General features: G+C 38.0%; 1 protein-coding gene across 1 annotated transcript in view; it reads left to right on the plus strand.

The window, feature by feature from the left end:
• Positions 1–1,708: 1,708 nt before the first annotated feature.
• Positions 1,709–26,142, plus strand: part of LOC306884339 (ubiquitin carboxyl-terminal hydrolase 54-like) — a 53,863-nt gene continuing 29,429 nt past the window's right edge. Inside the window, exons 1-2 of the mRNA XM_079440114.1 lie at positions 1,709–1,869; positions 13,250–13,832. Of these exons, the coding sequence (XP_079296240.1) occupies positions 13,686–13,832 (147 nt within the window). The 5' untranslated portion in view covers positions 1,709–1,869; positions 13,250–13,685. The remainder of the gene's footprint in view (positions 1,870–13,249; positions 13,833–26,142) is intronic.

Genomic DNA, 26,142 nt, shown 5'->3' on the forward strand with positions numbered 1-26,142 from the left:
CAGCTAAATCACATATCACATATACGATAAGTTTAAAGATAACTACAATCAAACTGTAAAGTTTTAATAATTGTTCTAATTCTACGAGAATAGGGAAGTCTACACCACAACTATAATGATAAGGAGGAGGACCATGAGGAATGATAAAAACATTGACAGCCAATCAGAATCCACCAGATTTGAAAACGCTTGAGCATTTAAAGTGGCAGATGACAGAACTGCTTCAGGTGTCTAATAAACAGAACGTTATTATGCTTTGACGCTGATCATTATAGCTATCATTTTTGGTGTGGTGGCCCTTTATACTCTACACCAGCATAATTCATATACCTTCAGTACATCAAGTATGAGATTTTGGACGCTGCTCATTTATATATTAATGGGAGCTGTGCTGGGGAAAGTTACTTTTAAAAGTAATGCATTACAATATTGCTTTATACTCCCTAAAAAAGAAAAGTAATGTGCTATGTTACTTTTGCATTACTTTTTAAATTTTGGCAGGGCAGGCTTGTTTTAAAAAAAAAAAAAATCATTATTTTGGCAAATGTAAAAGCCCTTTCACACCAAAAGTGAAATGAATAAGCAGGAAACGTAAATTAAACTGTATAACGCAGGAGAAGAAAGTTCAACACTCTTATCGATCTAAAGACATATTAGTATGGTTGAATTGTATCATCAAAGGCCAACAGCAAAGACATTGGTTAATAAAATGGGATTTAAATACATAAAGGATATTTGTGTTATTTAACATATTCAATAATTGCAGGTTTGCATCATATTCTGATTTTGCATTTCACAGTTTTTTTTATTTTGAGGAATAGTGAATCTATTTTTGTGCAAGTGAGATGATTAAATGCATGTTCACATTTAGTCTAGAACTACAGTAACATGTTCACAACACCTCTGCTCTTACTTCTGGGGACAGAAGAGCTGTCAGTCAATAAGTGGGAAACAAAGTAACTGGCATTACTTATTTTAAGTAACTCAGATAGGTCATTTTCTTCTAAATTAAAAAGTAATACATTACTGTACTAGTTACTTGGAACAAAGTAATCTGATTAAGTAATTGTTACTTGTAGTGCCTTACCCCAACACAGAGTGGGAGGAAAATTATTATGAAGCTCATTGGGGAAGTCGTGGCCTAATGGTTAGAGAGTCGGACTCGTAATCCAAAGGTTGCGGGTTCGAGTCTCCGGCCGGCAGGAATTGTAGGTGGGGGGAGTGAATGTCCAGCGCTCTCTCCACCCTCAATACCACGACTGAGGTGCCCTTGAGCAAGGCACCGAACCCCCAACTGCCAATAAATGGCTGCCCACTGCTCCGGGTGTATGTTCACGGTGTGTGTGTGTGTGTGTTCACTGCTGTGTGTGTGTGTGTGTGTGTGCACGTTGGATGTGTTAAATGCAGAGCACGAATTCCGAGTATGGGTCACCATACTTGGCTGAATGTCACTTCACTTCACTTCACTTCACATTTGATTGGGCAAAAAGTTATAGTGCAGCATGAGTCATCACTTGAGTTTTATTAGGTATATATGCTAAATGTGATTTTTAGTGTGCACTAGCATGTGCCCTTAAAGATAAAAGGCATGAAGTAAAAAATCCTTTTTCGAGGGTGGGCACTGCTCAGTAGTTCACCCGCCCCCATTCTGTGTGTGTCTGGGGGCAGGGGCTGCAGGTAATAACGCCGCCCCTCCCCTCCCCCATCCAGTCTCTGCATTATCACAGAGCTCAATAAACGCGCCGCCCGCGCGCAGTATGTGCTGAGGAGAATCCGGAGCTCGCGAGGATACCGGTAACTGAAGCGAACGGTCCCGTTGTCAAGGGTTTCGCCCACAACTTTGTGCGGACGCAGTTTTGAATGAAACTGGTGAGTTTTACAAACATTTCTATGGCGAAAAGTTTAGAAAGATAGCTCAGGCATTCCTCACAGACGCGTATTGTTCCTGAATCCCAATGGAGCAAAACTGAAGAAGACGCAGTCGCATGTTTCAGAGGAAGCATTTCATATAAAAGTATATAGTTTCTTTTTTCTGTACTGAAACCTGAAGAAATGTGCGAGGGTTTAATAGAAATGTAGCGCTACAGGTTTTACTTCAGCGCACTGTAAACCTGAATGTTGTAAATAGAAGATTAGTTGAGAGTTTGTTGAGATTAACTTGTATTTTTTCGCGGACATAGCAGCGCTAAAGTTAGTGTTTTTAACGCAGCTTTGAGGTTTCAGAGAATGTTTGGTGTAACGTTAACCGTTATCTTGAGAAAGTTAAAGTTGAACGCGTATAACAAGTGCTTAACGTCTGAACTTGTGTGATGGGATTTCATGTGAGAGAAAAATGTTTAAACAAACTGTATCTCAAATTGTAACCTGTTGAGTGCCTGATTGGTGTGAGATTTTTTTTTATTTTTTTTTAATTTATTTTTTTTTATAGTTATGCACCTGCTGAACTGGATCATAATACCAAGATTTTACCGTTTCTTTTTAGTTTACTATTTCTCAGGGAGGGATCTGTGATTACATGAGGAAGTTGTGTAATGCTGAAGTAGACAGGATGTTAAATGTCCTATATCATGACAGAATGTGACTGAATCTGAAATCTGAAAACCGAATATGGTCTGCTCAGAAATGGGAGTGTTTATGTAACTGTTAATGCAGTGCATAAAGGCATTTCTGTCATGAATTGTAGTTCAGATTTCTTTGTGATGCTTAAATGTGTGCTACTACATGCAGCATAACCGCCTTTTCCTTATGCTTTTTCCTTACACACCTAATGCTTTGTGTGAATTATGGGAGTAACTTCTGTTAAACTGTGACCATTCAGAAACTGCCAGTGAACTTGTTTAAAGGTCCGGTGTGCGAAAACTAGATGACTCCACACCCTTCAACTATCAGTCATCAAAAGGAACCTTAAACATGTGAAATCATTGATAAATAATTTTCAGCGGACCATGAATAACCCCAAAAGTGCAAACAAGTCTCTTCACAGCAATATAAATGTAGTAATAAGTCTATGTCATGTAATATACTTGTGTGTTGTGTAAATTAAAAATGTTACATCATTTTCAAGAACATTGATGAATGTTTCAAAGATCTTTCCACCATTCTGACAGACAACAAATTGTATTTCACCGTTTTAGAAACATTAAACACTGCTAATGGGGATTAGAAAGGAAGAAAAAAAAACAGGAAAGAGGTGTGAGTGAGGGCTTGTGGAGAATAACAGTGTATTCCTAGTGCAATAAAGTGAAACTTTCATGTTTAGGACATGTCCATTAAATCAGGAGAATATCTGTTGTCTTCTCCATATTGTTACATTGGAAAAGAAAAATAAAATGATCAGGAAGGACATGACACAGTGGACTGAAAAGAGCTCTTGTCACAGATATTCTTGTAATACCAATGTTACATTAAAATGCCAAGTTACATTGTTTTCCTGATGGATAAAAATAGAGTATTCAGAAAATCTTAAGCCCGATTCGGACGGTAATAGTTTCTCAGGGGGACGTAAGTAATTTTCACCATATACAGGGGGTAGTTGGTGATTTAATTGCTGTCCGAATCCAGGACGTAAGTTCCACCCATTATTTAAAGTGTAATAGATTTAATCGTAAAAAAGGTGGGTAGGCTGCTCAAGAGTCACTGGCGTAAAGCTTTGCAGGCCAGCTCTAGTAGTCACATGTCTAATGCCACTAATGTGAGATCTGGCTAAACCCTTCGTCGGGTCAGCTCCAGATCAAACAGACCACACTAACAGGCTTTGGCACACAAAAGAAAGGGCTCGTGGGAAAAAAAGCCTGTTGATAGTAATGCCACAGTAACATGACAAGCGCTGTGCATGAGTTCTTGTACCATTTGTGCTGAATTTGATGAAGAATATATTGATTTACTTTTGTAGGTATGCAGGTAATATTCCTATAGATACTACATCTGCTATATTGGCATTGTCCCTATATATGGTGAAACATATAAAAAATATGATGTTCATATAATATAAAAATATAACTTAAAAAAATAATGTTCACTGCAAAATACGCACATATACGCAATTATTGACAATTATATTAGGCCTACTTCAATTATACACAGTATTTCATGGGAGTAGGTGGGTGCTTGAGAATTTGTTTAGCAGAATTGATTTCTTTTCACCAAGTAGTGTTTTTTTTATTTGCAGAATCATGGGTAATGTCACCAGGAATTTCGCTGTTAAACATGATTATTTAAAAATAAGTTCGATTAATGGAGGCTGATGGCTTCAATAAAAGCATATACCATCAATTAACAACATTGTAGCTCACAGTAGGTCTGTCTTTAAAGGTCTATAAGTTGTAAAAACTGAGAATTGGTGAATGCTGCAAAAACAATTGACCTGAACTTAAAAAGAGCTGCCCTACAGTTCTTTTGACTTTGCTTGTTTTCAGCTTTTTGAATCTGACGGCTCCTTAGCTCCATGGGGCTTCATGGGACATCCTACTTTTTACATGCTGTATAGCAGGGATGTATGCTTGTTCAGACACACAGAAGATTGGCATTGATGGATTTGTTAAAGTGACAAAGCATTTGGATGATGATATGTATGAACTTATTTTCAGGTGTCATTCATGATTATTTAAAAAAATGGTTGTTGTTTCTTACAGCTGAATTAATGGACTTGTTGTAACAGCACTGAAGCCAATCCTGATGTGACCAAATTGGTTACTGACCGACTGGCTAATCTTGCCCTATAGTTGCATTTGTGTTCTCAGCCTCTCTCTGTGCTGTGGAGAGAGAGTTTGTTGCAAACTGGCCCAGATTCAGGTGGCCTCACAGCTTCACAGATGGTACGAGGGAAATGCAGTTGCTTGTGCCATGCCAAAGTGATGCTTACTGGCTCATGCTTGGAGGAGAACAACTAAATTCTCCAACCATGGGTCACATTCTCTGATGCCCTGCCATGTGGTCTGTGCCATGCCATGATATGCATTTATTCAGTATTTATTGTATAACAAAAATGTCATTTTTTTAAAATTTTATTTTAAATAAATGCTTAAGTCATCTTGGATGCAAGTATTGGAATAGGACATATAAACATAAGGACACTGTTTGTGCCTGGCTGTATCTTGTGCTTGACCGCCCCATGTGCTTGCACCTCATCCTTCCAAAAACAGCACCAGGTCTAGGTCTCCATGGCAACCGCAACCCACCCTGTCTTATTTTTGTTTAGTGGAAAATAACTGCGCTCCAGTCTGGACCTGTGCTTCCTCAGCACCGGGCTCCTGCTGCGGGATGATGTCAGTCTGGGTCTGATGGAGACGGTGGAGAGCGTATCACTCAGGAATGGGCCTGTTCCTGTTTCCTATCATCCTACTAAACTTCTGTCAGACGGCAAATCACCCTGTGCCACTAGTGTGAACATTCAAGGTTTTCTTGTCCTTTTGCACTCCAGAAGCGGCCTTTTAAAAGTAGATTAAGGCTGATGACGTAAGCAGAGTTATGTCTTATTAATATAATTAACTGGACAGAGAAAATCCCAAACATAGCTTTTGCCGCACGCAAGCCTGTGCAAAAAATCTGTCCGAACAGCATTGTTCATTTGACATCCAAAGATAAAATGGCAAAAAGCCTCTGACGAAACGGTCTCTAAATCACTTTCGCTAAAGTAAACTGTAGCGACACTTTGGCCAGATAGCTCGCTTGTTTATCATTCACATTCAGTAATAGAAATGGGATGCCAAGTCTATCAGGCTCATCCAACCGCACTGTCGCTTGGCGACATGTTTCCCTCAAGCATTTGTCCCTGTTGGATATTTTCTCACTGTTGGTTCAAGTGAAGTTTTGGCAAAGTGGTCGGTGTCAGACCGAGGTGTGAGGCTTCTCGCCAGTGAGACATTACAGACTTCATTAGTGGCACAAATGTGCCCTGCTGGATTGAAAATGTCATATAGCTGCGTCAGAGGTGGCGGCTGGGAGGAATGGAATTCTCTCACCCCTGATGGCTAAATGGGCATTGCTGTTCTCTGTAGAGTCTATTATTGCAGGAATAATCCCGTGACACCTTATGTTAGATTGGGTCAGGGGATCTGTCACCTGCGTCTTCCTGGCTTTTCCTAAAATGGAAACTGCCAGGCTTGTGGGACATGCTGAGTTGCTCAGTGTTGCAGATGCAATTGACACACAAGTTCACGTCAGGCCCCAAAGTTTATTAAACCTATTTGATCAAATTAAATCTGCAATGGATGCAGTTGATCTTTTGTTCTTTTAGACCTCTTCTGTTATTTTTTTATTGCGGCCTGCAGAAACTGCTTGCTGCTCAGCATTGATTGTCTGTGCGAGGTGACTGCTGGTTAAATTGTGGCCTGTTGGCCAGAGAGTGAAGTCGTGTGATGCTGGACTAAAGCCAGGTTGAGGCATCATATGTGATTAGAGGCTTACATTGGGCAGTGGGATGAAGAGCTGGATGTCGTCCATAGGCTATCATGTTGCATAACAGAGTAGAGCCAAACTGCCATGGGAGCAATTGTCAGAAGCCATTAGGATGTGTTCTGCCCCCCCAAATTCAGACTCGGATTAGGTGGCATGAATGGAGAAGGGTGATACTGTAATAGATTTGTAACTTTTTATTTGTAACTTTATTAACCTCTAGTGGTTAATAAATAATTGCATGCATCTTGTGGAAGAACATTGTTCTGGTTGTGCTTTGGCTCTGCACGAATGAATGTGGTCCATTCTTGAAAATAAAATCCAGCACTACAAACAACCCATAATGAAATGACCTTTTACAATAGCTGACACTTTATAATGAGCACAAACTACTGTCAAAAAGCTAAATTCCTGTCTGTTCGTTAAATAAAATACTTACTTGTTGAATACACAATTTAAGAGTCGTCATATTGCTGTTCCTTTCACACAACACACCTGTTTTGGGTAGAAGTTGCTGTGGTTTGCTCATTACGTGACGAATCGGTGACTGGGGGAAACGCATTACAAAATATTTAATTAGGAAGAATCCCCTGCAAAATGTGTGAGAAGTGATACAGAGAATCACAAAAGACAATGACTCCTACCCCCTGAAGGTTTCCTTGCATTGCATCTTCCTCTTTCATTTTTCGGCTTTGGTGATGCATCGGTGCTTCTCTCAGATTGCATTTTTATTATTCACACTATGCAATTGTCACTCACGTGAACCGCCACAATTTGCCTAAGGCTTTCGTCCGCGCTCTCCAGAAAACTGTCAGCGAGCAAAAAACTGGCGCTAAATTGTGTTGTCTATACCTGGCATAAGAAAGAAGTCAACTCTAGGTCACTTTTAAATCCATTCTGTTCTCGCCACCGCTGAAAAGCCAAACCAGTGCTGACTTTGGCCCTTTTGGAGTTTCTTTGTCTTTACAATCATTGATTAAAGGAGTTTTGCTGTGTTGCGAAGTTCATGGTTAGTATTTCTTACTCATTGTGACAGCTTTAAGCTTCATACTACTTTTGCACAATAAATGTGTTAGTCTAGCCAGAGCTACTTTTCTCTGTTTACGGATATGACATGCTAAAGTGAATGACGCTTGCATTCAAAATCTGTCCCAACAGCACTAAAATATAAACGGTTATTATAGGCTTACTGTAATGATTCAGTTTAAGGCAAAAATAAAACAATTAATGATTTAATTGTGGTTTATTTATGTATTTATTTTTATTATTAAAAACTATTAAACTACACTTATGAAAAAACTGTCTATAGTTACAATGATTTCTGTATCACAAACCTTAAGTACACAAAGCTTTTGTAGGATTGAGACAGAGTGAGTCAGATATTGATTCATTAACCACTCTGGCTGATTCATGTACCTCATACAGGGAAGGGTTTGTCAGACTGATTCATTTTGATAACTTTGTTAGTGCGTTTGAACTGTTAGGTTTACAAGGGTTGGTTGTTTGTGAATTGGAATACACTGGTCACCCTGTCTTATTTGCTTTTGTTCTCAGCTTGTCGCTGTGTTTTGTCATTTTGTGGCATGTGGACTTTAAGTAAAATATGATTTCTTGGCACTGTAGATTGTCTGCTGTGATGCAGGAAACATCAAAGGGATGCATACAGTTATATACTATATTATTAATTATACATAATTATTACAAATATTTACAATTTTGACAATAAATTGTACGAGTTAGTTTTATTTCACACCATTCAACAATTAAAAAAACAAAAACCATCCGTATGCACATCTTATTTTAAGGATGTTGAGTGAATCTCTGAGATAGGGTAAACGTACCTATTAAGCTCACATACCTATTAAGCACACTTCCATGTTTGAGATCAGATTATAAAAAAAAAGTATTATCCTACTTGATGTCTTAACCAATTGATGTGTACTATATACCTCCTATAATTTCAAGTCAATCGGATCATTGCACACTGAGATATGAGTCTCCATGTGTTCACTCTGTCTGGCGGCCGTTTTGAAAGCGGTCTAAAAACTTTCACCAAAAGAGGAGCCCCTTAAATGTGCATTTTTTAGATGTTTAAGCCTTTGTTTTGGGTAAGTTTCACTACTTATTGTAAAATTAAGAGATTAATGTTCAAACTTTTGCATATTATAACCTTGAACATGGATGTGGGAAATAATTACATTAGATCCAAAAGATAGTTTTAGCAACATAGCGCAGATGCTACAGAACACAGTTAGCTGACTAGCTGTATAAGATTGTGTGCTACGCTAACATACTGTATTACTTCACAGGCATTATTTGCTTGTGCTTTTACATCCATAATATTATAAATTGACATGAAATTTATTAAAAATTGTTGCTGTTCCCATTAAGCTCAGTGTGCTCTCTTTAAGCTCTTCCACATTGAACGTCTATGTAAATACTTCATAAACGGACTTTAAATATTAACTGATGGTTGTCACTTTAAGTTAAGTTAATCAATTTGCTATGGATTCTGTCAACTTAAATCTGCAGACTGGCTCTGATCTTTGGCAACTAGCATCAACTTCTCCAGACTGTAAATCTGTGGAAAATCAGGGCAAAATCATGCAGTGTACTCCAGTCTTAAGAGACTATAGATATGTTTTCATCCATTTAATAAGAGGTTTCATAATGAGGCTAGTTTCTGTGTTCATCCCCATGAATGAAATGTTTTATTGGTTTGTTTTATTTGATTTTTGAATGTTACTTAGCTGAAGGTGGACTAGTCTAGATGTTGATATGTGCTTAAATGACACTTCATTATGAATAAATAACTGATCGCCTTGAATGCCTTGTTTTATGATTGATTTTAGTTTTCCATTTTTTTTGTGATTGACTTTGTACCTTCAAAAACATATATTTTTACAATTATTCTTTAAAATATTTCCTTAAAATAAGCAATATTTTTTAATAAAATATGGTGTGAGCTTAATGGGAACAGGGCAGGGGTGTAAGAGTGAGAGAGAAATTGGTACATTTGTGACAGAAAAGTGCATAAAAAAAAAATTAAATGGGGTTTGAATGGCACCCGGTGGCTGTTTGTGGTATAACGCCTAAACAAAATTTCATAGTAACCTGTTTTTTTTATATCAACTTAAAATTTGAAACACTACTTATTAGACATGGCTTTAATTTTATGCCAAATTTGGATGAAAAGATATTTTGTAAAATATTTATTTTATATAATATATAGTAATAATAGTATCGTACATGTTATTTTCAGTAAATTTAAACTTTTATAACTTTTTTGACAGTTAAGGGGTTAAAGGGTACAAAAATGTACCCATTAAGCACAGCCAGGCTTTTTGAATTTAATTATGTATATCTTAATTGAAATGTTTTTTTCATTTAAAATAAAATGTAATATTTTTGTGTGAGAGATTAATATTTTATTTTAACTTATCTTTTTGTACTGAAACCAATATCTTGTGCACTAAAACTGTCTCAATGTAGATTTTGGTGAGCTTAATAGGTATGTTTACCCTATGCTTCTTTATCAGCTTGTGGCTCACCAAAACCATGTTTACAAGAATTTACTACGGGGCCCAGCAAGACAGTCTCAGCCACTGTCTGGAAGATAATGAGGACCTTGCAGTAGACACTACTAGTTCTGTTTTCTGCCAGACAGGATAATCTACAGTCTGATTAGGATAATCTGCCTGCCTGACCTGCCATTCGACCTACTTCACCCCCTGCTGACCAAGCAGAGGCACAGTACAGTCCACCTGGGATAAAGAACCCACCATGAGTGTTTCTTCAATATTAAAGTGTTCTCTACTATCCTAGTTTAATGTGCAGAGACATCTAAGTAAGCAGTTTTTGGGTGACTTCCCCAAACAGTGTAAATACCACTGGTCTGTACATGGTCCAATGAGGTCTGCAATATCTGTAGAGAGCTACAGATCAGTTGCTTTCCCAATCGTCACATGACAAATCTGTTCCAAAAACTAATGCAGATGGGTGTTTGAAAGCGGACATTATACCATGTAGTTTATAGGCAAGGCATATTTTAAGGGCGAATTTAGGCGTTAATGTGGTTTCAAAGCCATAAACGCACACGGAAACCATTGACATCAGCAGTGTAAGGTCAGCTGCTGACTCACAGCTGAATAAACACTCATCTTACTAGAATTTCTCTCTTCAGTTCAGTTTCTATCAGCCCCTTTTCTTTTTCTGTTCGTCCATTCACTTCGGCTCTTGTCATCTTTGTTTCTGTCTGCATTTTCCTCTCAGTCTTTGGCCTTTGTCTTTCTGTTGTCTTTCCCTCTCTTGTTTTATTCTGCATTCCTTGAAAACTACCCTCAAGTCTGCTTTTGTTAAAAGCACATCAGACAGTGATGGACGTAGACAGATTTGCTAAACTCTTGAGAGGAACTGCTCGAAGCTGCTACTTTTAAACTTCCTGTCAGGAGCTTGAGGTACAATCTAAATGTTACAGGCGATGGATGTGGTCCTCATTGGGTGTCTTTTTCACCTTAATGCAAGTTCGCTGCTTGGCTAAGTGCTGCTAATATAAGCCTACCAGTTTGAGACTGGTTTAAGAGCTTTGACTATCACATCACTTGTTGAGTTATGTCAGAGTGTCGTGTCTGGGAGGTCAGCCTGTAAAGCCCGGAACACTTGGCCGAGCCGACGAACTAGTGGCGACGAAAGCAGACTGCCAAAGTTGCCCTCAGACACCAAGCCGACGCTCGACACCCGACGGCCAAGTAGGAGTTTTTTCTCACGCACTGGTTCGGCAGCTGAACAGCAAATCAGAATGATCAGATGGCCCGACTGACCGACAAGCTCCGACGCCGATTCAACATGTCGAATCGGCCGAAAACAAGCCGACGAGGACCAACTTCAGCTGACAGCGCGGAACACACTGAGACAACTTCGTCAGCCGACGAACAAAAACTGCCTGACGGCCGACCGTCGGCTTGGTGTGTACCAGGTTTAAGTCATGTGTCGGAGCAGCACATCAACACTCAGCTAGGGGATGTTCTGTATGCAGGCTTGGACTCGGACAAACAGATAAATCCTTGTCTGCACCAAAGTGTTATTTTAGCCAGCAAGTTGAGATCCGAGTCAGATTGTAAAGGAAATTTAAGACGTCACTGTTTGTGTTTTGTAGAGCGAGTGTATGCTCACTTCACACATACTGAAATTGTTATTGCTGTAGTTCACTAATGGCGCTTTTCCACTGCATGGTACGACTCTGAACGGCTCGGTTCGGCTTGTTTCCACTGCAGTTTAGTACCACTTTAGAGTGGGCGGGATTATTCACGTGTCGTTATAATTGCGCCGCCTCTACTGCCGTGACTCCTGAGAATTTTTTTAATTCTGCGTTGCTCCATCGCGCTCTTGCTGGATCCGCTCCTCAGCTATCAAAGAGAGGAACATCTGTACTTCCTCAACAGACAATGAAACAGCCATTTTTTGGTTGTTTAAAAAAGGTGTGCTCATTCAAAACAGTTGCGTTCGACCCTTCGCTGACTGTGCTGATTTAAATCTAGCGGGTCTGTTGTGTCTCGTGCTGAAAGTTCAATGATGCAGGCAGAGATTATTCTCTCTGGCCAATCAGTGATCAGCAGAGTTTACACGTTACGTTTTGGTAACTGTACGGTTCGCTTGGAACCTCCACCGAGGTGGTACTAAAAAAAGTACCAGGTACTGTTCCCAGTGGAAAACCCGCCAAAAGTGAGCTGTACTGAATTGTGCCGTGCCGTACTATGCAGTGGAAAAGCGCCATAAGTGGCTCTAAGGGATAGTTCACACCAAAATACTGTCATAATTTCTTCACCCTCATGTTATTCCAAATCTGAATGGCTTTCTTTATTCTCTGGAACATAAAATGAAAATCAAGGAGGACCAGTTTTGCTTGGTTCCTAATGTTCTTCAAGATATGGAGAAGAAACAATATCATAGAGGTGTAGAACAACTTGAGGGTGAGGAAATTGACCATTTATATTTTTGGGTGAACTATCCCCTATGAACTATGTGGGTTTATGGAAAATATGGAAAATCTTGAAATATAAGCAATTTTTTTTTTTATATTAAAATGAAAGAAGTATAAAAAATCAGGGATAGCCTATATGAACACATTTTTATAGTTATGCTAGTATTATTCTTGTACTGGGTAAAACTGCATAAAATCCACAGTAGTGTCTGATTTGTAAGTCTCCATCTTGTGACTTTAGTTCTTTTTAATTAATTGGATGAAATGGTTCCTATATGTATTTTAATGCTTTATTAGCAGTTTAATATCAGTACTAAAGAACGACTGGGAAGGTCATTTGTCTATTGCTGAAGACTATTGCTATTGCTATTCCTGCTCCTGATGATACCATTGCTTTTGAAAATCAAACGAGATAACATAAGATAAAAAATGTCATTCTAATCCGACAAGCAATTAGTTTTCTTGCTAAAAATGTTTCCATTTATTGTGTCTATGTAATATATGGATTAATTTTGCAGCATTTTATTATATCCCTGTATGTAAGCAGAGACAGATTGCATAGTGATGTAATCATAAATCAATAGGGAGATCAGACACTATAACATTAAATCCATTTGGTCTCTGCTGCAATATAGTATTTCAGAGATGACGTGCTCCAGTGTATTCACTCCTATTAGACATTGCTGCATCAATTCACTGCCCATTTGCATGAAGTAAAACTTTCTGTGATCCACTGAATATTAGCAACTCTTGTTGAAAATTAATGACTTGTTCAGTTTGCTGCTGCAAATCACGTGAAAAATGCATGAACTTTAGATTGGATTGAGTGTAAAGAGATAACATTGTTAACATTTTTATTTCTGTTTATTTTTGCAGATACACAGTGTTGTGAAGATTTACACTTGTTTACAAGCAGGACGAGACTCTTGCTGTCAATCTACACACTGTTGCTTCTGTTTAAGGGTGTAGCACAGAGCGCTGCAGTGAAGATCACCACACCTCACACAAACCAGAATACTGAGTATAGCGGTGTGAAATTCCACAACCAAATCCCAGAGAGCAGTTAACAAGGCCGAGAGACGGCATTTGCTTTTTCTGTCTGATGCAAGACAACAACAAGAAGCCAACGCCCTTGGATAAACGTTTTTCCCAGAACTAATTTATTTTTTTTTATTTTTTTTTACTATTTTCTAATTTCTTGCATATTTTGAATACAACGCTAATGCATTTCCCCTCTACTTTGGAAAGATGAACTTGGGATTGTTGAGCAGAGGGACGATTTAGAGTTCAAGCAATATTGATTTCCTCCACCATGTCATGGAAAAGAAACTACTTTGCATCTGGCAGCAGTGGCTTACAGGGTATATTCACCCCACGAACCATGACATCAATCGCCCCCAGCAAAGGACTCATCAATGAGCCAGGACAGAACAGCTGCTTCCTGAACAGCGCTCTCCAGGTAGGACTACATATGTTCATGCTATAAACACATCTTATGTTATCTTTCTGAAATGTACAAACGGTTTCTAAAGGCTAGTTCACACTACAGGATTTTAAGCCCGATTGGCAAATTAACGAGCTCGCCGACAGGGCTGTAATCGGGGGAAAATCAGCGGTTGATCGGCGTTCTGCGATCTTTGTGTGAACTACACAACGATGCATCAAAGAGGCTCGCTGATGCGTCGCCGACGCCAAACAAATATCTAGCATGCCAAATATCTGGACCGGTCGGCCGACTCGACATCCCGTGGTGTCAGGTGTCGTGACGAGCTACAGTCAATGAAAGAGCAAGGCATGGGTTGAGGTCACCAGAAGAAAAACAACAGCAGCAACTTTGCTTAAAGAAAAGTTAGGCTTTTATTTTTGCACATAAGTGTCTTTCACTCTCTTTCACAGGCTTTTGGCTGCTATATTTTTTATTAACCACCAATAGTTACTGTTGCCATGACCGACAAACACTCACACTACACATGTTCTCACGCAGTGAAAAACACATCGCAGAGCAAAGAGGAAACTGACCACACACCGACAGAGAAGGTTACTGCTTATATGAAACAAGGTCTCAGGACTCTCAGCGCGAAGGGAGCTGTATTGAAAGCAGATGAGCGTACATGTGCATATAAAGCTCCCGATCGGGGTCACAGGATTTTGTCCACAGAATAATAAGAGCACACGTTTCAACATATTATTTCATTATTTCTCACTCAGTATTTAACTTAAGCGCTGCAAGCCATGCATACAGTGCCGGACATGACAGATTTTCTGGTACACAAAACAAGTATTTAAAGGAATACCTCTGCTTATTTCCGTTACCGTGGCAGCCAACAACAGCACAGCTTAACCCTCCGCACATTTTTATATTTATTTATATTGAAAAAGTTTTAATTCAGTTGATCTTTTTCACCCCGTTTTAACATGTATTTCTATGAAGCCTGGCCGTAGCTGTCGGGCAAGATGGCGGATAGCAGCGGCGGCACACATTCGGATCACAATCAAGCTCTTTGCGAATGGTCAATTCTCATGTGTTTTCATGACAAAACGTGGTTTTTAGGGACTGAATCGAGTCGTTGGGTGACAGAGTTGTTGTCAGCTCGTGTAGTGTGTAACCCCTGGTTGCGGATCATTTAAATAGAGTCACGTAGTGTAAACACAACAACGACTAAAAGACAGACAATCAAGTCATGTAGTCTGAACTAGGGATCGACCGATATGTGTTTTTCAGGGCCGATGCGGATACCGATTATTACAGACCAAGCAGACCGATAACCAATATATTGAACTGATATACATGTCTGGTGTAAAAATGAAAATGAATGTCAAAATTAAGAATAACAAGGGCTCTGACAAAAATGGCCTTCCCTAGTGTTGGTTGCACTTCTTACTCTTGTCTTCCCCCATGCATCCATCTACAATAAGGGTAATATATAAAGAGAGAGTTAAAAGTGGGGCCACTGTATGCTTCATGATTAAGCCTATGAATACTAAATACTACAGCTAAACAGCTTGGGGAAATGTAAGTATTTGGCTTCAATAATTTACATGTTAGAAATGTATGTATAATAGCATAACCTCTCATAATTCTTCATTAATTATTTTCGGTTGACTAAATCATAAATCTAACGCACATCAGTTGATTAATTTAAAAAGCGCAATGTATATAATAAGTGTAAATAATTTAATTGTCTTCATAGCTCCATTGTAGAAGTTGCGAAGAAGACCGCAACTATTTTAATGAAACTATAACACTAATAGCCTGTTATAGGCTCACTTGGTTCAATAGCCTATTGAAATGTCCCAATTTCCGTCATCATAATCTTGGCCTATGTGACAGTATCTTAATCTTGGCCTATGTGACAGTAATTTCCATTAGTTTTCATTTACAGTGCAGTGCAAATGAAGGCATAAAACATTAATTTAATTGATCTTTTAATCAAATGAGAGTTAAACTCAAATTTGGCAAACAAATGGGTTTACTATTCAAATTAAAACATGGAAGAAATAACGTATTGTGTGATTTGTTCTTTTAAACAAAAGTTGTAATAATTGTAGTAGTATTAGTAAATAAACCGAACTTTTATTTTGACGAGTTGCCATGAGGACCTCTTAAGTTTCTGTAGCCTATTTATGATATGACGATCGTTTTACTCAAACGAAACAGTCAAATGCTCATGAAGTAACTCTCCGAGCAGTTCTGGGGATGATGTTCATATATTTATGTCCTCATTTAGTGGCATGGCAGATGCGGAAAACACCGCGAGCGTCGCGCACTTCAGTGTGTGTGTGTGTGTGTGTCAAAACCGCACGTCTGTGCCATTCACATATACAGAGACACGCCGAACATGCAGAATTCATTCATATTTAAATAATCTTTTTGCAGCTTAATGTTTACAGATATTGTAATATCTGTCCATATTGTGAGTCGATTTAAGTGTACTGACCTACTTTTGATCATCAAAACTTCATCCAAACTTTGACTAATTCCGTGACTCCGCGTTATACAGTAAATGCTATTTATATGACTGGATTCCGCGATTACCCCTACGTTTCCCCCATCTCGGGAATCATAAATAGATAATATTGAGGTTTTTACGACTTCAGTGTAGTGGATTGTAATTTATTGCAACGTCTGCTGCTGCCTTTGAGAGATAACTATGCGTGATGAAGCAGCACCAGTTAGCAAGCGCTTTCGGTGTGAGAGTGCCTTTAGTCTTCCACGTTGATTGGTCGGACTCCTGACTCTCAACAAATCAGATGCGCGGTGGGCGGAGACTGCTCTAGGCCACAGAGTGGTGAGTTCTGACAGGCTGCATCAGAGCCAAATAGCGCGTTTCAAAATTAAATAATTTTATCGGCACATCGGTTTTAAAAATGACCGATACCGATTATCATAAAAATGCTTAATATCGGTGCCAATAATCGGCCAGGCCGATAATCCGTCGACCCCTAGTCTAAACAGCACAGTGATCTGCCGACGTGTAAAGTCGTGTAGTGTGGACTTGGCTTTGGTTGAACAGAAGACTCTAGACACAAATTATTAGCCTTTATATGGTGCTTTTAAGGACGTATCTCTGTGTGGACTCAATAAAATGTCGCACAATTTGAGGACAACCTGCATGAGCTTGTTGAGTTTTCATCAACCGTTAGGCTCTACTTGTAGTCTGAGAGGATAAATATTGTGCAAACTCTTTCATTAATTAATTACTCATGCAATGTAGACCTCAACAGATGCTTGCTCTTGTGGGCAGAAATGCCCCCCCCCCCCCCCCCCCCCCCAGCTCTTGTGATTTAGCCATTTGAAGCAGCAAGTCAAGCGGCTAGATACATATGGCAGCGATAGAAACGGTGCGCTGACTCTTCACTCGTTGCTCTCCTCACGCATGAGTGCTATTAGACAGAAACCGCGGTGCCTTTTATCCATTGTGCTGCTCAGTGGAGCCTGCATTAGATTTAGTGATGATTCAAGCACTGTCTGCACTAGACCCCACAAACAACTGTCAGACGCACACTGTCCTGGCCGGTAATTACCCTGCAAAGCAACCTGCCATTACTTACCCTCTATTTTTGGATTACTGTATAATCAGCTATATGGAAATAAAGGGGCTTAGCTGGCTGATAATATGTCTAAAGCTACAAATTAGAGTTCGTTATGACTGGTTCGGGGGGTTGGGTGTTTGAGGGAGCGTCGTGGCTGGATTGTCTGTTGCCATGAAGCATAACAATATGGCAAGACAATGAACTCAAAACCTGGGGGTGAAAACAGTTAGTTTTTTGTCTGCAGAACAAATTGTGGTGCTTTTTAATAACTTTCTTGAATAGTTTTCTGAGGAATTGTAAGTAGTTTATTTGTGTTTTATTTTTTAGGACTTGTTGGATTTTAAGAACTTGAGTAAAGTCTGTAAAAATTTTACTCTCATATTAAAGCATGAGTTAATTTGGCACTGATGTCTTCAAGTTATTATATAGACCTATTTACATGTAAGATGAATCAGTTCTCTAGTATTGTTCTCTGTCCCTTAGTTTTAATGTTCTGTTCACATGAAGTGAAAATAACTTTTTATTTTGGCATTACATGCCCTATAATGGAATAAGCTGTCCTTGTTTAAGCTTTCCCAGAAACCCCTTTCAAAATCAATAGTTCTCAACAGCCATTCAATAAAATATTTTATGCAATCAATAAACTCCTGATTGAAGATCCAAGGATGCAGCATAAATGAGTTTGAAGGAAGGAGAGGGAGAGAGTTATGTCTAGAGCGCCTTGGTTTTCAAAGCTGACATCTTCTGGTCTCCTGCTGATTCTGAGACAGAAGGTAAGAGTCAGGATGTGTAATCAGCAGCTTCCTGTTGAGTGCGGCTACAGCTAAAGGAATTTTTGGTTTTGGGCTATTGATAAATGTTTAGCCAACTTGCTACGAACTTCATTTTTAGTAAAAGGCTCTTGATTAGTTAAATCTGAATAAAAACACCTGAACTTTTGTATTGTTTGCAAGCTAAAGTGAGTTTAAATGATTTGTATAAGGTCTGTGCGCACACAGCCTGCATTTATTTGATCAAAAATACAACAGTATTATAATGAAATGGTTTTAAAATATAAACGTTAATTGTGATAATGTGATGGCAAAACTGAATTTTCAGCAGCCAGTCAGAAATCATTCTAATATGCTGATTCGATGCTCAAGACTTATCAATGTTGAAAATAGATGTGCTGCTTTAATAATACTAATATTTTTATGCAACCTGTGAAATAGGGGTGGGCGATATGGGAAAAATATCATATCACGGTTTTTTTTAGAAATATCACGATTCACGGTTTTATCACGATTCTTTGTCATGTTGGTTTTACAAGTTGTCTGAGCATTACAGCCAAACTAGAAAGACAAAGCCTTTCAAGGTAACAAAAAAAAAAAAAAAAAAGACATGGCAGATATTTAGGCCAAAGTGGGCGAAGATAAAAATCTTTGTCATTATTTTCTTTCTTATTAAAAAATAAGAACAAGGATACAAATTACAAATACACATAATATACAAATAAAACAAACAGTGCTTTATTTTCAGGTACAATAGGTGTATTTAGCAGGAGCATTCAATGAAATTGAATGAACAAATATAAAAATAAAACACTAGATGGACTGATTCCTAAAGCAACTGTATTAAAGATAGTGATTTTTCTCTTTGCGTTTTGTTGTTTTGTCAACGTTAAATGAATAGTTCCCCCAAAAATAAATATTCTGTCATCTGTCTGTCAATTCTGTCATAATGTTTTATTTTTATACCATCATTTACTCAAAAGTTGTTTTAAACCTGAATGAGTTTCTTTCTTCTGCTGAACATAAATGCTATTTTGAAGAAGGTGGAAAACCAAACACTTGCTGGTCGACTTCCATAGGATTTTTCTTTCCTGCTATCAAAGTCAATGTGGACCAGCAACTGTTTGGTTACCCTCATTCTTCAAAATATCTTCTTTTGGGTTCAGCACAAGAAATTAATAGAGGTTTGGGACAACATGTGAGTGAGTAAATAATGACAGAAATTAAATTTTAGGGTGAACTATCCCTTTAATGACAGTCGACAGCATGTTTAGTGTTCTGTCCCTTTAAGAGCTGCACGCATCTAATATACAGGCACGCATCCGTTTCTCTCTTAACTATTTACTTTAATTTTAGAGATAACCAACTGAGTCTGTATGTAAACCTTGTGTGCTTTGACAGTATTAGCGCAAAAAATAAGTTAGTTGAGTAATCAGGCGCTGTTAGACAGGCTTTTTAGTGTCCGTGCTTCAGGTGTATGCGCTCAGAAAAAGCGCACGTCAGACCAGCGCGCGAATGAAACATTTAACCAGCAAGGCTTGTGTGCAAATAATGTACTTTTGCGATCGCGAATAAGTGCAGTGTCCTGTCAGAGTAACTCTACTGCTATATGTCCTGTTGTACAGTAAATAGAGATGGAGGCACCAGAACTGTATTTGACATAGTGTGCTGTAGCACGATACTACGATATTTCTTCAAAAGCAGATCGTGGAGACGTTTTTATCGTCCACGATCAAAAATCGTCATATCGCACACCCCTACTGTGAAATTAAAAATGTAAAATCCAGGTTTGTGTGAAATGGTCACGTTCCGTGAAGGGAAGTCTTTACATGACCGCACACATTGTTTGAATGTTTGATGAGCTGAAGGAAGTAACTTAGTTTCAGTCAGTCATAGTTATTTTCAGTCTATCTTTCCATCAGTCCAGCCTCCTGTCTGCTTTCCGTCCCCCGGATCTGAAGCGTGTAATATGGTTAGTAATGGGCCGTGGTGTCCCTCTTTGCAGAGGGCTGTCTCTGATTTGTCCAGTTTGGGGACTCATGCAGTTTTGCTCGCTCTTATTGAACTAATCTTTCAAGCCGCAGTCTATTGCAGTTTGCGTATTTCACAATGACAGACTCCACGGTTTATCAGTTTCAGCTTCCTTTCTCCTAAAAGACCATTTTATAAGATATTGTCTGAAAGATTCTGCTGCTGTTTATGTGTTTGTTTAAAAAATGCATCAGATCAGAGATTTGACAATCCCCTCAGTATGATGGTAAGTCAGAACATCGCTTTAATGAGCAGATGTGACCTAGGTTGTCAAGCAAACACCTGTACTACTTGTAAGGTCCTGCAGGCTTCTCATCAATATGGCCAGCCTCTTCCTATACAAACTCTACTGGACAGTTCCAGATTTAAAAAACAAAAAAATGAAAAGCTGGATTTTGTTGTTAGACATTCTCCGAGGCAAACTCAGTGGCATGACAAGAGCTCCCAGAACTTAGGTGTCAAATCAGTGACGTCAAATCAATAGAAGGGGACACTGTGCCCTGATGTTGACCGCTTGAGACATGGACACACTGGTTAGTCCATGGCCACTGGCTCAGAATGTTCCTGAACAATTCCATGCAAATGTCAACCTTACCATGAAAAAATGAAGTTTTTACCAAAAGAACAAAACCCTGTTTAAATTGTGCGTTTAGGTCTGTATTTTCCTGCATTAATGTGCTTTAATAGAAATTTGAAGGAAATCGCTATGTTTATCCACCACATATGAGGGGTGGACTTATAGTAAAAATACATTTTCATCCGACTGTATTTCATATTTTCAAATGAGATATCAAAGACTGCCCATTTTTACATTTGTCAACAGTAAGTATTTTGTAGAAAGATGGAGGCCTGTCTGAAAAGTAAATACACTCACTTAGTCTGAACAGCGACGATTTTTGGATTTATAAGGTCTAGATTTATGACGTCAGGACGCTTCAGCGCTGTGTCACGTCCGTAACGTTTTAAAGATTAAGTTTATTTCATATAGTAATTATTAATGCAATTAACTTGAAACTTTCTGTACAAAGCCAACTTATGGCCATGCTAATCATGATCAATAGCTCATCTCCATTAATTGCTATTATCAACCATAATAATGCGTTACGGACGTGACCGTTACGGACGCTTCATATTAAATCATATGCATACTGGCATGCATGTTTACCACGTTGCTGATGACTGATAGCCTGTGTATGGCTATACTGTTGTGATCTGGTTCAGGCTTTCCATATCATAACATTTTAGAAATTAATTCATTGTAATATTTCAGAAATTGCATATTTAATGAGAACATCGCGGCGATTTAGACTGCTTTGCTGTTTGAGTCAGAAATGCACAGGTGGCATAACCATCAAATAAAAAGTAATAACATACTTTATTTAAAAAAAAAAGGCGGACTGAAGGAAACTATTTTAAATGTCATATAATGTTCATTGTTAATATTATTATTTTGTTTAAACTTTTTATGTGTTTCAAACAAACGTTTGTCGCTATCTGCTTTGCATTCATGCAGAGAGCAAGATTTTGCGTGTTCGGCTCGCGCATGCTGAGCTCACGCTCGAGATGTGGGCTACGTCATTCTTATTTGTCTAAATATTTTTTTCTTCATTACAAATCTTGTTTGGTTTTATTTTGTATCATTGCATGTTAAAAAATAATTCACTATGTTATGCAGATGCAAAATGCTAGACTGCGAATAAGATTAGCTACAGTTTCATATTTTATATTTATTTGAACAATATATTCCGCATATTTAACAACCTGATTTGTACCTTTTATTTAATGCATAAGCGATTTATTAAAACAAGTTTATTGAGGCTATGCTCTAGACTATTATTCATATTCAAGTGTTTGTGCGGAAAAGAATGCGCATACATGACAGGGAGGTGCCCGCGCAATCACTTGCATTTTTTCCTGATAATGAAACAACTTAAAATAATAATAATAAAAAAAGAAAACTTAAAATTGGGGCACCTCACATACATGAGAAATATATCTATGTAAAGTCTACTTTTAAACGAACCAGTTCAAAATGAAATCAAATACTAGGCTATGTAATCTGTGAATGCATTCCTCTCCAAAGGAACGTCCAGTGGAGATTTCATCTTTGCAGCCGACAAGGACTCAAGAAACATTAGTATATTGTTAAATAATTAAAATGTCTCTTTTTTTCATAATCATTAGGCTATCGCCTGTGCTTTGTGGCAAACTTTATGTGATGTGCTTGAACACAAAAACGAAAATTTAAATAAAATTGATATTTTATGCTTTGTGAATGACCAGCCCTTCTCCATTCGGCAGATATTGTTGCTTCTGGTTTGTGCATTGTAAATCTATTGTAGTCTACGGATGCTTCATATTAAAGCATAACGGTGCGCATGTTTACCTCGTTACTGATAAAGGTCTACTGCTGTGGCTAGTTTCAGGCTTACCGTATAACATTTTAGAAAGAAATCCATTTTAATAACATTTTAGAAATCGCATTCTCTGCTAGAACTTAGCGAAGATAGCCTAAGCATTTGCATATATGCATCGCCAAAACTATATATTTTTTAAATATCATAGGCCTAATGTTCATTTGTCAATATTATCTTATTTAAACCTTTTATGTGTTTCAAATAACCCTTGTTTGCTATCTGCGCTGCATTCATGTGTAGTGCAAGATTTTGTGTGTTCGGTGAGCATGCCATGCCGCAGTGAGGCCTATTTTTTTATTATTATTATTTATTTATTTTTTCGGTCTAAATATTTTTTTTTCATTACAAATCTTGTTTGGTTCAATTTCGTATCATTGCATATTAAAATAATTCACTTTGTTATGCAGATGCAAAACGTGAATCTGCAGTCTTATTCGCAGTCTATTTCATAAATCGTTGTACAGTAGACGGGCCTATTATATATTCAGCATAGTTTACTTAACCTGTATTTTAACTTTAATGCATAAGCAAGTCATTAAAACATTTTTTCAGCGGCATCCTTTTAATCTTGATCAACAACTGATCAACGAATTGGAGCTGCGTTGGTCTGTTAGATAATTTTAAAATGTCAAATAGCCTTCAATTGATGGGTTATAAATGCATCTGTCTCATATTGGTGAAGACTTATTTTAATGTGATTCTAAACTCTAGCGTTAACCTATATAAATGTGCTACATTTTTTGGCCCATATTTAAGTGTTTGTGCGGAATATTAATGCGCATGCATGACAGGGAGGCAGTTCGAAACTGATTTTATGTAAATTCATAATGACAAAAAAACAAACAAACAAAAAAAAAAAACGTGATTTTGTAAAATAATGAAAACAAACAGGATATGCTTTTTGCCGTCTGTCACTGAACTGGAGCGCGTCTCAAAGAAGAACCAAAACTCTCTCACATAGGCTACAAGAGAAACATAGCTATAGCTTGAAATGTATACTGTTAAACGAATCAATTAAAAACGAAACTAAATACTCCCTGATTATGTAATCTGTTTGAAGGTTACATTTCTCTCTAAAGGCACGTCCAGTAGGCTACTGTGGAGACACTGTGAATTTCATCTTGCAGCCGACAAGAAAACATTAGTTTATTGATAATTAAAATGTCTAATTTTTCTATACATTAATAATCATTAATTTAATCTACTTTTGCCTGTGCTTTGTGGAAAACTACGCGTGTGCTTTAGCGGAATATATTGAAGCTCATTGGATTATAGGTCTATTGACTTAATATAAATGTGCGATTAGTTAAATAATGGCTTAAACGAAAAACTAGTTAACTAGAAAAATCCTTAGAGGTGGGCAGCCCTACTAAACACCCTCTAGTAGTTTCCGTTAAAGTTTTAAACCCTTCTCCATTCTGCAGATATTGTTGCTTCTGGTTTGTGCATTGTAATTCGCAGAAAGTCTACAAAATATGTTGTCATCCTGAAACTTGTCTTTTTTTGTCACGTCCATAACGCATGGGTATTTCCCTCATTTAAAATATAAAACAGGTTTATAGACTGAAACTTTTCTGATATCTGGACTAGGGCTATGCGATTTGGGGGAAATATGTAATTGCTATTTATTTTTTAATTTTTTTAAATTGTAATTTTTTTTTTTTTTGACAGATATTGCAAAGTCAAGCTTCAGCTCAATATTGTCAATAATGTGCAGGACAGTATGAGTATCGTTACCCTGCTGAAAAAACAAAAAAACAATAGAAACCATCACAGAAATTGTTATAATTTCCATAAAAACCACTACAAAATTCCTTTTTGTTTTGGGCATTATTCCAATAGGAATTACTGTTGTTCTATTGGTTGCCATCTGCTAGATTACATCAAAGTCTGTATAAAGAGACTTAGATTACATCCCACCAATAGAATGCCTCAAATACCAGTAGACACCATTATAGTTTACATTAAAACCAATACAAATCCCATTATAACCAATAAATCCATTACATTTTCTATTGTGTTTTGGAAGGGGTTCTACTGTTTTTTTTGTTTTTGTTTTTTCTGCAGGGAACATTATAATGGTATTACTACTCTTACAGAATTACTGAATTTCACAGGAAAGATGCGTTTATTTTTTATAAATAAAGAACTGTATTTCTTTAGTCAATTATTAATCTAACCGATCTATTCGATCTGACCCTTGTTAAACGCTGGGTGTTTACGCAGTTGGCTAGAGCAGTGCTTATCGGGGAGAATGGAGGTGCTCTCACTCTATTAGTTAATAAGACTGTCACTCAAGGCTGGCAGTCATGCATTTGCTCTGGAACAGAGTAATATCGCGTCCGCATCGCAGGCTTTGCGATTAGTAAATCGCAACATCTCAAATCGCGATTCGATTTCGATTAATCGACTGCGAATGTCACGTCCATAAAGCTGGAATTGCTCATTTGCAGACCTGCGTACTTGCACCCGGAGACCAGAACTGTGTTTTAAGAACAGTTGTTATTGTAGGAAACTCCTGAAAATGTCTTTATGTATGTCATTGTATATAAGGTTTTTGGTCGCAAATTGCACCATTTCTTCTACAGTGCAGTTAGTGTCTTTTTTTTGTTTGTTTGTTTAAATCATACAATTTTTTTTTTTTTTTTTTTTTTTTAAGTTTAGATATAATGGCCCAAAAGGGCAAATGACTCTGTCAACATGTCCCAAAACACTCTCACATCTTTATATTTGAGCACTTGCTTAGCAAGGTTCAAGTAAAACCTGGTTTGCCTAAGACCACGTGGATTGCATTCAACAAACAAAAATATTGAGTTTATTGATTGTGATGAATACTTGTGATAGTGTTGTCTCTGATGTCCTCTGATGCACATTTTCATGCCCGAGGAAATATTTACATTCAAGCTTTGGTGTTTAACAAAAACAGCATTCCATTTCATACATTTTATTCCCTTACAGTTTCACTTGCCATGCAAATAGCGTCAGCAGGAGGTCATACAGGGTGATCGTAATGGCATGAGAGATGAATGTTGTTGAGTACTATTAAGTTTTATTGTGCAGAGACACACGCCCAACCGCAGTCAAACAGATGTTTTCTGCTTTGTGTCTCTGCTTTGTGAAATTACTCTCTGAAATTGATTCTGTCAGCACTATAGATTTTAAAGGGGTTGAGAGTAAGCCAAATGGACAGCTCTTCTTAAGACTTCTGACTGAAACATAAGCAGGTTTCTTAAAGGTTTTGGTTTACAGGCCAGCTAACTTTTGAAGTTCATTGACAGACTTTATCACTATAAAAGTGATTAAGGAATCTGTGAAGGTAAAGTTAGACGGCAGATTCATTTGGGTAACTGAGTTGTGTTAAGTGGGACTGACAGCTCTCTCAATAATTCAGTATGCAAGTGTGTAGATCTGCCGGGCGAGCAGCGGGGCCATGGCATACAAAGCCCCGCTCATGGCAGGCAGGTGGGGTCAGCTCGACCTCCACAGCCTTCCAGGCATGGCCAGATGGGTGGTGTGC

This window comes from Barbus barbus (genome assembly GCF_936440315.1).
Source record: "Barbus barbus genome assembly, chromosome: 18".
In the NCBI taxonomy this organism is placed as follows: Eukaryota; Metazoa; Chordata; class Actinopteri; order Cypriniformes; family Cyprinidae; genus Barbus; species Barbus barbus.